The sequence below is a fragment of the Tursiops truncatus genome, chromosome 10, assembly GCF_011762595.2.
Source record: "Tursiops truncatus isolate mTurTru1 chromosome 10, mTurTru1.mat.Y, whole genome shotgun sequence".
Taxonomy (NCBI): Eukaryota; Metazoa; Chordata; class Mammalia; order Artiodactyla; family Delphinidae; genus Tursiops; species Tursiops truncatus.
The window spans coordinates 43,435,276-43,449,721 of record NC_047043.1 but is presented as its reverse complement, the minus strand read 5'-3'; the positions used below and the strand labels follow the sequence as shown (position 1 = coordinate 43,449,721).

At 38.4% G+C, this 14,446-nt stretch overlaps 1 protein-coding gene across 5 annotated transcripts in view; it reads right to left on the bottom strand.

The window, feature by feature from the left end:
• Window positions 1-14,446, bottom strand: part of LOC101325731 (E3 SUMO-protein ligase ZNF451) — a 125,641-nt gene that overhangs the window by 83,687 nt on the left and 27,508 nt on the right. For 4 of the 5 annotated variants that reach the window (XR_012334528.1, XM_073810899.1, XM_073810898.1 and 1 more), the window contains one exon: window positions 8,681-8,761. Coding sequence is in view for 3 of the 5 variants with exons in the window: in XM_073810899.1 (XP_073667000.1) it covers window positions 8,681-8,761 (81 nt within the window). In the remaining 2 variants the exon portion in view is untranslated. Of the gene's footprint in view, window positions 1-5,658; window positions 7,234-8,680; window positions 8,762-14,446 lie in introns of all 5 variants that reach the window. The other variant, XR_002175622.3, reaches the window with a different exon arrangement.

Sequence of the window (14,446 nt, the reverse complement as noted above, 5' to 3'; positions counted from 1 at the left end):
AAATAAAAGCAGTATAGAAAGAAGGACCACAAACATAATTATTTTAGCACATCACTACACTGTAAGTCAAGGCAATGTGAAACACAGCCATAACATAAAACCAGGAGTTAACAAGAGGTCTAACTGTAGCCCTTAAAATTGAATGCTGTGATAGAGCCACTTTTATGGGTAATGAAAGAAAACAGAAAGCACAGGATAGCTCATGGGGAAAAAAAAGTATATGAAAGTTAGTCTTACAAAGGGACTACTAACAGAACCCACAAGATAACATTTGAACCATTTAAGTTCAAAGAATTTCTTTTAATATTACCAGATATAAAGGATCTGCTTTCACTTCTACCAAGGAATACACTACTCAGGAATATTAGAAAACGCAATACAACTTGAGAGATCTCCGAAGTCCTAAAAGAAACTACAGACAACCTGAGAAGTCTTATTGAATTGACAAGGAATCAGAAAATCCAACAGACCATTTGAAATAGACAGTTACCTCAACAAAACCAGTAAAGTTTTTATGCCCTAGAAAAAAACCTGATTAATGTTAAAGATACAGTATATGTCAGGGCTGTACTATAAATTCATGATGATGAACTTAAAATTTTTATTAGAGAGAAAAAATGCAATTGACCACAAACTACATGTAATAATACATTTGCACAAAGACTATACAGAAATGAGAAGATACTACCACCAGTAAACAAGAAGGCATTAAAAACTGATGAAAGTTCAATAGCCAAATACTGTGAGACCGGACTGGCTATTTTTTTTAAAAAAGGAAATTTTTAAGAGAAAACTAGAAAATCTCTTACAATAATGCTGAAGGCATTGTATTTAAACATAAAAAGCCACATCAAAATCCTGGCTAGTATAGACTGGTAGAATAAAAAATATAATCTCCATCAAAGAGATTAAGGAAGATCAGACATCCTTTTAGAAAGGGGTTTTACATAAAGGGGAAGAAAAGACCCAATACAAAGAATGAAATAACTGAGATGCTAACAACAAAAGGACATGGTTGGCCTGTGATCACTTCCAGATATATCCACGGGAAGCAAACCTAATTTTGAGTAGTATCTCAATGGTACCAAACACTACTATAAAAATGGTTTCATTCTTATAAAGTCAAGCAAATGAAAAGACAAAGTAGTACAAAGATATCATCCCACTAATCAATACAAGAAAAAAAGATTTAATAAAACAATATTCTCATCATTCATCCAGGAAAAGACATTCCATAACATATTTTAATGGCTTACAAAACTTGTTATATCTGGATAAATAACTGAAAGATTTGCATTCAATACAGTGATCATCATCAGCTTACTGACGACTTCCACCTGTTTATTTTCTTAAGTGAAAAATGAAGACCTGATTGGGGTAAACACTAATGAAAAACTATATAGAATAGGTCCAGCCAACTAAATGACAAGAAGGAGATGCATACAGATCTGACAGTCAATTACTGGACTAGCCACTAAGTAAGAATGGTAAATTTCAAAAGACAATGGAACCTGAACAGTGCAAGTCTGGGCAAAACATGCCTCACATTAAAAAAAAATAAAAAAAAGTTTTCAGTTATTGCAGTCTTTATTTCTACAAAGATCTAATCCATAATTTCTAACCTTTACCAGAATCCCAATAAAGTATGTCCTCAAGAATACTGAATGTGGCATTTAACTCTGTTCATCCATGTCATTTAACTCTGTATCCAAGTTTACAGCTAGAAGGGATTCTGGATTGCGTCGATTCCAACCTCCTTGTTCACGGTACCTGAGAGGTTATCCTGGATGGAGCAGGCCTTAAGGACATTATCGATCAGGTCACTTAGGTATCATTCAGTAAATTATTAGTATAATAGTAATGTAATATACTAAACAGTACCCAAGGAGCCTGAGTTTATGCTCCCCTCAAAATGACATTTTGAGGGCTAGGTAAATAAATGGAATTATACTGATAAAGAAGCTGCCACACAGTAAATAATAATAATAATAACAATAATGTTTAAATGCAATTACACTGATAAGCTGTCACACAGTCTTAAAAAAAAAGATAAAGTGTCAACAAATGTACTCATTTTCCTAATGTCCTTGTTACGTATTACCGAGTAAACACACCCACTTATCAAATTGAAGTTGTGTTACCATGGCTAAGAACAAGGTTAGACATGAGACAAATGGTTCAATCAGAAACCTAGAACGTAGATATAGAAAACAAAGCTGCCTCAATGCCCAGAAAACTGAGCCAATCACTAAAAACTAAAATAACTACTGTGAAGTTATTTAAATAAAGGGGGAGGGACATACTCTATAACCTTCTGAAATGGATCAATAGTGCTGTAATGAAAACAAAGTAACATTCAGAAGGAGAGTACATTTAGATAGTGCAATTGTACAGAAGACGAATAAACTACAAGATAAAAAAAATCACTGTACAGAATTTACATAAATATCACCAGCAACATATGCAACACATTAAAATGTTAAGTTTTAAACAATAGTGTGAAATTTAAAAAGGCACTTCATGTAACAATGAATAGAAACAGCATTTCTGTGTACACACAGTAACCATGAGAAATCATATCATTTCCACATACATTTTATGTCTAGTCAAACTATAACATTTTAAAGAAAAAGGATCATTAGATGCATCCCTTTCAAGAACACCAAATCACTCAAATTGCGATGATTGCTAGGCCTCCTAGAAGACCTAGAGCTGTTCAAACATCAGAGGCTGGCCTGATGGAGAATCTTGTTGAAGGCTCTGCAAATGGCAGACATGATGTGAAAACTTGTTATCTAATTATGAATTCCACACACTACTATGGTTGCCTATTAGGGCTGTTTCCCTACACCAAATCCCTGTTTTTAGTTTTATAACACCATCATCATTCAAGTATGCCAAAGAAAGACTTTAAACTAATCTTAAAAAACAGGTTAAGAATATTGTTTCTTCTGCAGTCAAGCACCCAATCTACAGCTAAACCTGCTCCCACACTTCGGTGTTCTGCCCCATCCCCACGCAACTGCCGAACCCCTTCAGAAGCTAGCCACCTGACCACCAGTTCCATGATATCTCAATACCTTTTTATTTTCAGGAAAGATCTCTGGAGATGCTTGGGCATATCAATCAGAGAGTGGCAAAGCAATGCTACTTGTTGCTACGGAGCAACATAACACAAAATGAAGACAGCAGCAATGCTGCTCTACAAACATTGAGAACAGTTAACACTACTCCACTATACACTTAAAAATGGTTATGATGGTAAATTTTATGTTTTGTCTTTTTTTAAGCACAATTAAATATAAAAAAATTAAAAAGAGCAGGTTAGGTGGAAATGCCAGAGCAGTTTCAGAGAACCAGGTCTTCAAGCAACATAATTTTGGTTTGAATTTTGGAAAATAAGAGTATCTCAAAAATCATCAAGTTGGTGACACAGTATGCAATTCAGGGAAGGGACGGGGAGAAATGGAAAAGTGGGAGCAGTGCGAAGTAGCCTCAGACAACTGGGAACATCTATGTGCAGCCGTACAGAAAAGTGTGAAGATCTCTCTCTCCAGCAAGTTTCCCACGACTAGTCCTTTCACAGAAGAAAACTACGGTGCTACAGCAAGGGCACATGAGACTGCTGAACTGGTAGAGTACACGTCGTGAACTATAAAAATCTTCGTATGACTTCTTAGGCCCTTGTTTCTTTTTAGACAGTATCAGTGCTCTTCTAGTGTTCAATTTGAAAGAATTTTTAGAGCACTGGCATGGACCTAAAACAGAAGTAAAACTTTGTGAAAAGTATAGAAAAATTAAAGGTAAATGTTAACTCTAGATATGACTTGACCAAATGTGCCAAGAGGAGACTCTATCAAGACTGCAGCTTAAGCTTCATCTACAAATAGGACAAACAGAATCAATACAGTACCCTGAAACTATCTGACAAAATAAAATAACTTCTTCCAAGTAGGGATATTTGCATCTTCAACCTCTACAGCACAAACAGGGAGAGGAAGAAAAGTAAACAAAAAGGGTGCTGAATATGGTTATGATGAGGAGGGGGAATGGGCTTCCAATAAACTATCAAAAAGTGGGGCACCAGGGAAAGCATCAGTCACCAGTCTGCAGGAACCATGGCAAGAAACAGAAACCATATAAACCTGAAAACAGTGTCATGGTCCACTAACAGTAGACCCAAAATACTACGGTCAAGCAGATGAAAAAATAATAATAATGCAGATGTTCGACAAACCAAGAAATTACAAAATTATGAGTCTACTGATAATATTTTTTTCTATTTGGCCAAGCAAATAATTCTAGATGATGTATTCAGACCCCTCCAATTTGGCAGTTTCTCCAACACTGAAGTCATGATGTGAAGACAAGGGTCTAAGGGCTGGGCACTGCACAGCCACTGCCTCGAGACAGATACTGTAGGACATGTAACTGAGGTATCTGCTGCCAGTTCCAGTCTGACGGAGAAATCATAATGCGAAGAACTGAGAACGAAAAGATAAGTCGTCTCTCATGGTAAGAGTCTGACTAGATTAAGGGACCAGTAAACCAAGAACACACCACTGAAGTCTTGAGAAACCATTAATGGACATCCAGAAAGAGAAGTGCATGAGATGTTCTCTCTACTACATCCACAGTTACGCTCTGAATCTGAAGGATTTCTCAGTAAAATCTAGACTGATGGCATCCCTCTTTATTATAATCAGAGGACCAGATTGTCAGGCATGTTTGGAATTCTTGCTCTTTCAAGAGTTCAGATTTGCATGCCTGGATGGTGTAACATCCTTGATTTCCAGGGCACTAATGTGCATTATCTTTTTTGTATTTAGAGCGTGATGAATTACGGAGCTCAAGGGTTTAGAAGGGAGTCAAGGTCATCTTGGTGAAAGGCCCAGATTATCCTGTGAGAACACCATGACCAGGTCTCACAGCTTGTGATATATGAGAGCTTGACAGACTTAGGAGTGACAACTGCAGAGAATTCTCTGTGTAGCTTTGGGTGGTGAAGACAGTTACTGTGAAAGTTTCTACAGAGATGTCACAGGTAGGAAAGTCTTCTTCCAGCTGGTGTCCACAGTAGACCTGGGACATCTAGCCACCCCACTGGAAGCAAACTGGATTTTGCAAATTTTGATTTGAATTTTAGTTCTTGATATACAGCTTCAAGGCTGATTCTGAAGTCTCACAGAGCTTGACAGTAGTATGGACACTTGGTGAGCTGATCACCCTGACATAAAGAGATTATAACAGATTTGTCGTTTTGTGAAGATCTGACAAACGGAAGCCTAAACAAGGAAGCACTGATGACCTAAAAACGAAGGATCTGCCTCTGGTGTTAGAGATCTAGTAGTAGGTTATTTCCAGATCCAAAATCTCCTAGTCCTCAGTTTACCAGTGAGATTTTCCTGAGGGGGAAGAAATATTTATGTTTTTCCTTAATCGTAAGAGGATTCAGATTCCTGAGTACCCTCCTCTAGACTTATTTTGGACTAGAAATAACAGGTAAACCTTTGTTCAACCCTACTGAACGTCTCTACCACTCACTTGGCCAAGAAAGCATGAGTCTCTTTATTATTTACTTCATTCTAAAAGTCTAGAATTCAAATGTCAGCTGTGATCATTCCAGCCATGCGTTCAGATTCTGAGGTGCCCTCCTACCTGTAGATCCTGTGTGGATGGGAGGAGCAAGTAGCACGGTCAGCATCTTGGACAGGTGCACTGCTGAACGTGAATGGGTTACTAATTCTTGTACCCATGGCGTTCTGGAGATTCTCCCTTTTTCCTGTATCTATAGGGGTGGTTTCGGGGTTTGTACCAATCCCCTCTGGAGTATCCTCTACTGTGATAATGTGCTTTCTGGTCATGACTATAGAAGTATCGATGTTGGTTATAGTATTTGCTGTGGTCTTTATAGTCATTTTCCTTTATACTGTTTTCTTCGGCAACTACAGCATTCACATCTTGTCCAAAGAGGGAAGTACCGTCAAAGGGCAAGTGTGAGATCTTCTCTTGGGTTTTCTTAGTGAGAGATGTGAGTCGAAGCCAAGCCTGCCTTCTGTAGTCTATTGCCATTGCCATAACTCTGACCACAGAGTCCATTATATCCCTAGTAGTACAAAGCTGCCAAAGGCCCGCATCCATACCATCAGATATTATACATCTTGCTTTTCCACGATCAAACTCTGGGTCATGGACCAGATCCTCCATGTCTTCCCAGAGTTTACGCTGATACTGAGTCATATAGGCCATGTAGCTAGCAGCTCGGGCTGCAATGGAAGCAGCATGGTAGAATCTACAACCCATGACCTCCATTTCTTTCGAGGTAGAATCCAGAGGTGATGTTGTGCTTCCTCTCTTGCTGTGCTCTAATGCTTCTACGATGGGGCCCCCGGCCGGTGGATTTGGTTGGAAAGGAGAGGTATCCTTGGCCACAGGATATACCCTGTGTCCCATGAAGGAGGAAGGATGGCAATCAGCAGGGTCTTTAAAAACCTCAGTGGTGGCGATTCTCAGAAGAGGATGCAGTGGAGGGACCAAACGTTTCTTAGAAGTCACACAATCAGGTTTCCCTTCACATGGTTCTGCTTCGGACTGTAACGTGACTCTCTTGATAATACCTCTTTGTTCCATTCTTTTCAAAAGCCCTGTGAAACTAGACTGACTAGGGTCACCTGGCTGCCCTTTGTCATCAGCTGAGGGGGATTTGCAGTCAGCTTCTTCTTCCACTGTGGATAAATGTTCTTCCTTGGAGGTAGAGATGTCCCAAGGAACCGAGGAATTCTTACTTGGCCTAGAATGATGAAATCGAAAACAGCTCCTAGACTGCAGATCACGTATCACTCGGGACATCTCAGCCACTTGTGTCTGGAGATAGAGGATGGCATCCTGTCCGTGCTGTGAAGCAGAAGACTCTACAGGTAAATCCTCCTTGACCTCTGAAGAGGCCAAAGATTCTTGGGGGACCAGAAGTGGAGATGAAGGCAGAATCTGGCAATTTTGTGATGGCTTAAGCGTCTCTGTCTCAGAGATCTTAATAACTGAATTACTTTGATCACTTTTCTGGTTCTCCAATGGGTTCTCAACAGAAGAAGGTTGAGAAACTATCCTGTGTGGACTGCTGGTACAGCTCCCAGAGGAGGAGCTGCTGTCTCCACTGGGAAGAGGAACACTGCAGCTAGAGCACATTTCTGGGCGATGACTCTCAGAGGATGGCACCTTAGACTCAGGCATTCTCTGGGTTATCCACATGAACAAGAAAACCAAGGAAGAAAAAAAATATGCTTTTAATATGTTAACTTTCAAGTGCAGAGATGCATGTCCAGTAAGTAGAACTCAATTTTTTAAATTATTATAATTAACAATATACAATCCACTTCAGGTCAGCAAGGGGACCACAGAAGTCAAATCCACAAATTTCACTACCCCAAAGGCCCCAAACCAACTACTGGCATTAACCTGGCACTGTGTCTATGAAAAAGAGTAAAAACAAGCCCAGGTCAAGGGGTGCCATCCTAGCCTGCTGCTTGTTCCCATGCTAGAATAAGAAGAGGCAACAAGACTATTGGTGAAAACAATTAAAAAAAAAATCCCATTCAACATATGTAAGGCAACAAGTAGACGTTAATAATGGCAAAGAGAACTTGGGAAAAGTTCCACTGAGAAGAAAAAACATTTCTAGAAGTCCTGCACTGCAGAGTCACTTTTAAATCCCTTTAAAAATTCTCATTCACTCTCCATGAACAAAATTTTCCAGTTGCACAGTTCTACTCTACGGTTTGTAGTTTTCAAGGAGCTTTGTTACCTCATTTCATCCTCACAACAACCCTGTGAGGTAGGTATTATTCTTATGTGGTAAAGAAACTAAGGTTAAAAAGCTACTTATCCAAATTCACAGACTTAATAAGAAGTAAAGCTGACACTAAAACCTAGGTATTTTGATTGCAAGTTCAAGTCCCAATACTTTATATCATACAGCAAGTAGCTTTCTGGCCGCCTTGAACACACAGCCAGTTCTCTAATGAATCAAGAAAAGAGCCCATTAACAGAAATTCGGGCTAAGACAAATGAAAGACAAGATTTCTACAAAGTGCTCAGCTACTTTGGTTCTCAGAGTAGGGGAAGCATAAGTTTAAAGGTCAAACCCACAACCAATAAATCACAGGTCAGAGAGAAAACCCCAAATATGAGGGGGAAAGAGGAGGTTAAAAGGATGACACCTGAATAATCCACAACCCTTCCCCATATTCCATTTCTAAAGGATCTTCACATATCCTTTCTTCCAAGATACAACAAATTTTCTGTGGCCACATGGTTCTGGAAGAAAAGGATCCAGTTCTACAGGGCACCTGAGGAGAGACAGGAAAGGAGAAGGGAGCCAAAAATCTTGCAGTTTTATTCCATTTCCCTTTTATCAGATATGGCCTCCAAGGCTTAGAACTTTCCTGTGTCACATAATCCTTTCAAATCCTCGCTGAAAGTAGAGGAACAAAGCTGGAAGCAGGAGATCTTCTGGGCAGAGGACTCCCTGGACTACCTTTCAGGGCCATTCTAACAGAAACAGGCCGTTCTCTAAAGCACAATAGCACCTAAACACAGCCATCGCTGATTTGATGACTCTCTTTAGAGAATGCTTCTTAAATGCCAGAAGTGAAGAAATGCAAGTCAAATGTAATATACTTACCTCACTCTGAGAGGTGCTAGGCTCTTCATCATCACTGCTGACCAGATCAATGTATTCCAGAACAGGTCTCAATGGTCCTTCCTAGGAAAAAATGAACAAATTAACAAGTCATGGAGAGTTATTCAAACTAAATTAGCATTTAAAACAATCCTTTTTGTCGATGCTGGGATTTATTGGCAAGAACTCTTCTGAAGAGGAAGCCTTATGGGTGGTAGAAAATAATCAAAACAAATGCAGATGAAAATAATCATAGCACAAGACTAAGAAATGATGACAAGACCTAAAAGAGACTCGGCCAAGGTAGGGTATTAGGACTGTGTTGATTCCTTGGGGAGAGGATTATTAACACAGGAATAGTGCTACAACGTCAGATACTGTAAGCCAATGCTTTTCAGGTGGGATGGGTATCTCTGACTAGGAACTAGGCTGTACTTCCGACTCCTACAGTCACACATCAAACCTGGTTCTCCTTCATCTTTTCTTTCCATCCATACTGACTCCACGGCAGACCAAGCCTTGAATGCTAAGCTTAAAAGCCTAGATTTTATTCTGTAGGCAAAAGGGAATCAATAAATACTAAGATGGGAATAAGATCATGAGAGCTTACCTTAAGAAGATTAATCACATAGAGAAGTATAGAAAGCAGGATAATTAATCAGTCCACACACATAATAATGCAAAACTAAAATACTGGTGATGGCAAAAATAACAGTGATGCTGTGGTGCATATACAAAAGGATATACAGGTAAGATGAAAACAAAAAACAAAAAATGATTGACTATAAAAACAAAACCCCAACAACCACAAGGGGTCAAAGTGGTCACTAAGGTTTCAAGCTTAGGAGACTAAAGGATAGACATAAATTTGGAATACAAAGACAGAGCTGGCATTCCTTTGGCCATAATGGGATGATGTACGAGGGGTACACAGAGGCACCTGGCAGACAGCTGGAAATGCAAGCCTGTAATCTGGGTATAGGAACGTAACTGGAAATGGAGACTGGAAAGATGCTCCCCTACAAGACTAGTAACTCTAGAACTAAACTGAAACTATGATATTGCCAAGGAAGAAAGCAAAGAGGAGAAAGAAGGGATTCAAGGAGGCTCTTGAGGAAATGATGGAATTTTAGGATTTAGGAAGAAGAGCTAAGTAGGTAATCAGAGATCTGAGAAGAATCAGAAATGCACAAATTCAAAGAACCTAAAGACAGAGAAAACCTCAATGAAAAGGTGTCAATGCTAAATGTGGCCAAAAACACTGAGCACCGAAAAAAAAAAAAAAGCCACTGAATTTAACAACAAACAGAGCAACTTTCAAGATAGCAGTGAGCATACCAGTCAGGCTCTAAAAAATTAAGCTGAAAATGAGGCAGTAAAGGCCAAGAGTAAAGATTATTCTTTGAAAAATTCTACTATGTTTAAAACAAGAGAAAGGGACATGGGGGAGAACATGGCTGAGGGAAAGATTTCTCAGGATTGGGAAAGACGGCTGTTGGGAAGCCAAAGTGATATATTCAGTGGAAAAATTAAGAGAAAAAGACCTCAGGTCAAGAGACAGAAGCTAAGATCCAGTTAAAGATCCTCTTCCTGAGAGGAGGCATCCAGTCTCAAAGACAGTGTATTTCTCCCCTAGGCTGCAACTTCTCTCCAAGCAGGAAACTGCTTTCCCTGCAGGTGGTGATTTAGCCACTAAGATAAAACCAGAGAGCAAAACTTCTGGGCAGGGCTCATGTAATAAAGTAATTAGGATTTCTGCCTGAGCTGTAAAAATGGACATTTAAAAAGAGGATTAGAGAGACAGATATTCTGCAATGTGTGGTCAACAGAGATGAATCACCTACTTTAAGACCCAAACCTACCATTTGTAATAAGGTTATCAAAATCATACATTCAATCCAAGAAGGTAGTAGAGGAGATAAAAATATAATAGCTTGCTCTCCTCAAGAAATGTACGTTAGGAACTTTTATTACACGCCCAGTGAAGCAGCACACCAAGAAAGTCCCTGAGGTACCAGAAACACACAGAGGCTGGGGCAGAGCTTCCATGAAGGGTTGGCAGGTAGAGAAAAAAGGGAGATGAAAGGATAACTGGGCACAAAGCACAAAGTAGAATGGGCAGGAAAATGGTCACAAACAAGATGAAAAAGTAGCTGCAGAAACAGGAGAAAGGGCAGGAGTAAGGACAGATGAGAAAAAGTAGCATAAATATCCTGCTGGGGTCAACCACTAAACTGATACCCAGCCACCTCTGAACTACTGAACAATGACAACTTATGATTCACACTAATTAAGAGAGCAGAATAAAAAGAATCAGGATAGGAAGTCCATACATGAGAAAAAGCAGGGGTCATTGAGAGTATTCATTCACTCAACGAATATTATGGAGTTATAACTGACAGAATGGTAGGAGAAGACAGCATGTGTTTGAGACCTAAAAAGGCAAAGAGGCTGAGTGGAAAAACAACGGAAGATAGATATTCCAAAGGAAAATATTACTTATAAACAAACACTCTAACTGTAGCTAATTTTCACAGTGGATATGGCCAAACTTCCACCATAACGAACCTAAGGAATCAACACCCTTTGGTACTCCGTTGATTTTACTCTAATCGGGAACATGTGTCACTGAGCCCTGTACAGGCAAAGGTACTAAACTTTTCACGTATGTTACTTCATTCAATCCCCACATTACTTCACTATTGTACCATTTAACAAAGGAGAAAACTAACTGAGGCCCATCTGGTTCTCTAATCACATCATTGGCTGTGTGGTCTCTAATCACATAATTCTGAGGCAGTTCCAAGTATACACACTATGTTTAAATCAATGCTTATTTCCTAAGTTTCAGAGATAAGATACTTTCTCTTCCTTTAATTTGAGGAAAAAGTCTACCTGCTACTGTCCCCAACTCTGAATAACTCACAACACTAGCCAAAAAATAAGTTATTAATTCTCCTCAAACAGTAATAATTATAATACAAATATCAAGAAAAGGCAATTTCTTACTACATTTATAATGGCTGCTTATATTCTTAAAAAGTATAAATGCATGTGGTCCTCCAATTCCAAGGTATTTTATTTAAATTTGCTTCATCCATCAACTAGTGAACCATCATTCTCATCCCCTCTGTACCAGTAACAAAATCAAAGGATTCTACTCCAAAGTCACACAATTTAGGGGCAGGAGCACAGGCAGAAGCAAAACACGGGTTTTTTTCCCCACATAGAGAAGTTAGGGACATAGTTTACTTCTGCAGTCCCGCCCGATTCAAACATTTCAAATGATTCCCAAATGCCTGCTCTAAGTTCAAATTTAGTCCACAATTCAAAATCTATACTATCCGGCCCATCCTTCCTTCTCCCACTTAAAAAAAAGTACCCTTCAGAACTAAGCATAATCCTCTCTGCTCTCCCATTTTGATGACTTTCCTTGTTTCTTCTTAAAATACTCTTTTAAACACATACAAACACTAAATGCTTCCTATGAAAAATAAACTGAAAATCGTATGTCTTTTTTTTTTTTTTTACAGCACCTTGTACTTTTTATAAAAGAACTTTCTACTAGAACTATTTACAAAGTCCTCATCCCTATCTCATCTCTCACACTGAAATACTGACACTTACGGGTAGGATGTACTTCCAACTAATCTCTGTAGTTCTAAGGTACTTAATTCAGGACTTTGCTCCAACATTATTTTTATTTACTGAGCTAATACAACCCCAAGATACGCAGCCAAAAGACACCCTCATTATTTGTCCATGACCCCCCGAAGTAATTTATGAAAATATACAAATATTCCACATGTTCAATGATTCCACATTATACCAATCATCTTGGTTGAAGCCTAAATCTCATGTGCTGTTATCAAGATTACGACAGGCTGTCTCAGCAGTTTTTATACCTTTGTATCTAGAGTAGCACTGTGAAAGATCACGTCATTAGCCCTGAGTTAAAACAGTTTTCTGGGAGTAAATTAACTAACATATCTGCAGTTTCAAAGAATGCAGAGAATAAATATGGTGGCTGAATAAGGGATCATATTACTAAATTAAACAGAAAATTAGAGCAAAAGACCTAAATGAAAAGTTTGTATAGTAATATTCTGTCTCTTGAGTTAAAGCACTGTTTACACATGTGTATTGGCTTCGCAAAAATCAGACGGTACACTTATGAACTGTGCAATTCTCTGTATGTGTATTTCAATAAAATTTAAATGAAAGGGCTCATTTTTGCACCTCCACATCTATATCCTTCCGTTCCTCCAATATGCTTAGTTTCAAACTCTGTATTTTCTAAACCACACAAAAACTACTGTGCCACCATGCGGATTAAAGATGGGAAAGTTAGGCTAAGAATGAACTAAGAAATCCAAACCAGTGTAAATCAAGAAGTAATATCACAATGTTCTTTTTGTATCTGAAGAAATCTTAAGCACAGACTATTTATTATTTTTATTGAACAAGCACTACCTGAGGAGTCAAGTATAAGATTGGGTTAGAGAGAGAAGATTCTGTCTCTAATGTATTTTAAAATAGAATTAAGGTATCATTAATACATTGAAGTGTTATCACCATAAAGGCATAAGGAATGTTTTTAATAGGTTTCTTCTAGTACTGTAATTGCATTTAATACATATAATTCACTTCTCCATTTTGAACTATCAAACCTTTGAATTTATATTTGGAAACAGAGATAAATATAAGATGTATCAAGATGGACACATATTCACTGACTGTGTATTTTTACTCTGGATGCAAAGATATAACAGATTCTCTACATTTAAAATAATATTTAACTTAAAAGAGTATTCTTAAACTTCAGTCTAATACATGCTTACATTAAGTACTGACAAGCTACACCACCATTCTTCACTCCACACAGTACCTATATATATATATTTTTTAATCTTATTTTTGTAGATTCCATCTATGATTCTCAAAGTAAGCCCCATAGTTCATAAAGAAGTGTATCCCTCTTACTTTAATTTCCACAAAATACCAAGGTAAATATTCTCCATTCACAAATATACCCATATTCAGGGAGAACCTGAAATATCTGTCCTGAAGAGCCAAACATACTTCAACTCACAGTGAAGGAACAGGCAGGATACAATTTCTTCTACCATCCCCGCCAAACCTTTAAAGTTTAAAATGAAAAGGATACAGCACCATATGCATGGGCAAAGACAAAAAAACCCAAGAAATGATCTTGTGAAAGACTCCTAAACAAACCCACTGAAACACAATACAACAATGCATCACAATGGCCTAATGTTGGGGTACACAGAAGACACTGTTTAATAACCAGTTTTTCAAAACTGTCCAAGAACCAACAAACACAAATACACATCAGACAGGGAATTAAAGAAAGATTATACACCTTTAATAGCAAACCTCAACTACAGTATTCAAAAAGAATCATTTACAGTAGAAGGATTCTCTAGCTAAGTGAGATACTACTTTTAGCAGAGCCTTTATAAAACTTTAACAGTGTGGGGTGGAAATTATCCTCAAATGTATCATAGCACCCCCTTCAGTTTTTGCAACCAATGTTTTACAAAGTGTGTTCACAGCTTCATACACCCCCGCATTTGCACCAACATGAAGATTCCTGGGCCCCACCTCCCATTTCTGATTCCATAGGTCTGGAGTGAGGCCCGGGAATCCACACACTTCTACTTACTAATGCTTGAAAACTACTGTCCGAAGGGAATAAAAACAGAAAGATACAGGATGCTCCTGGTGATACGGGCCCTTCATTGTGAA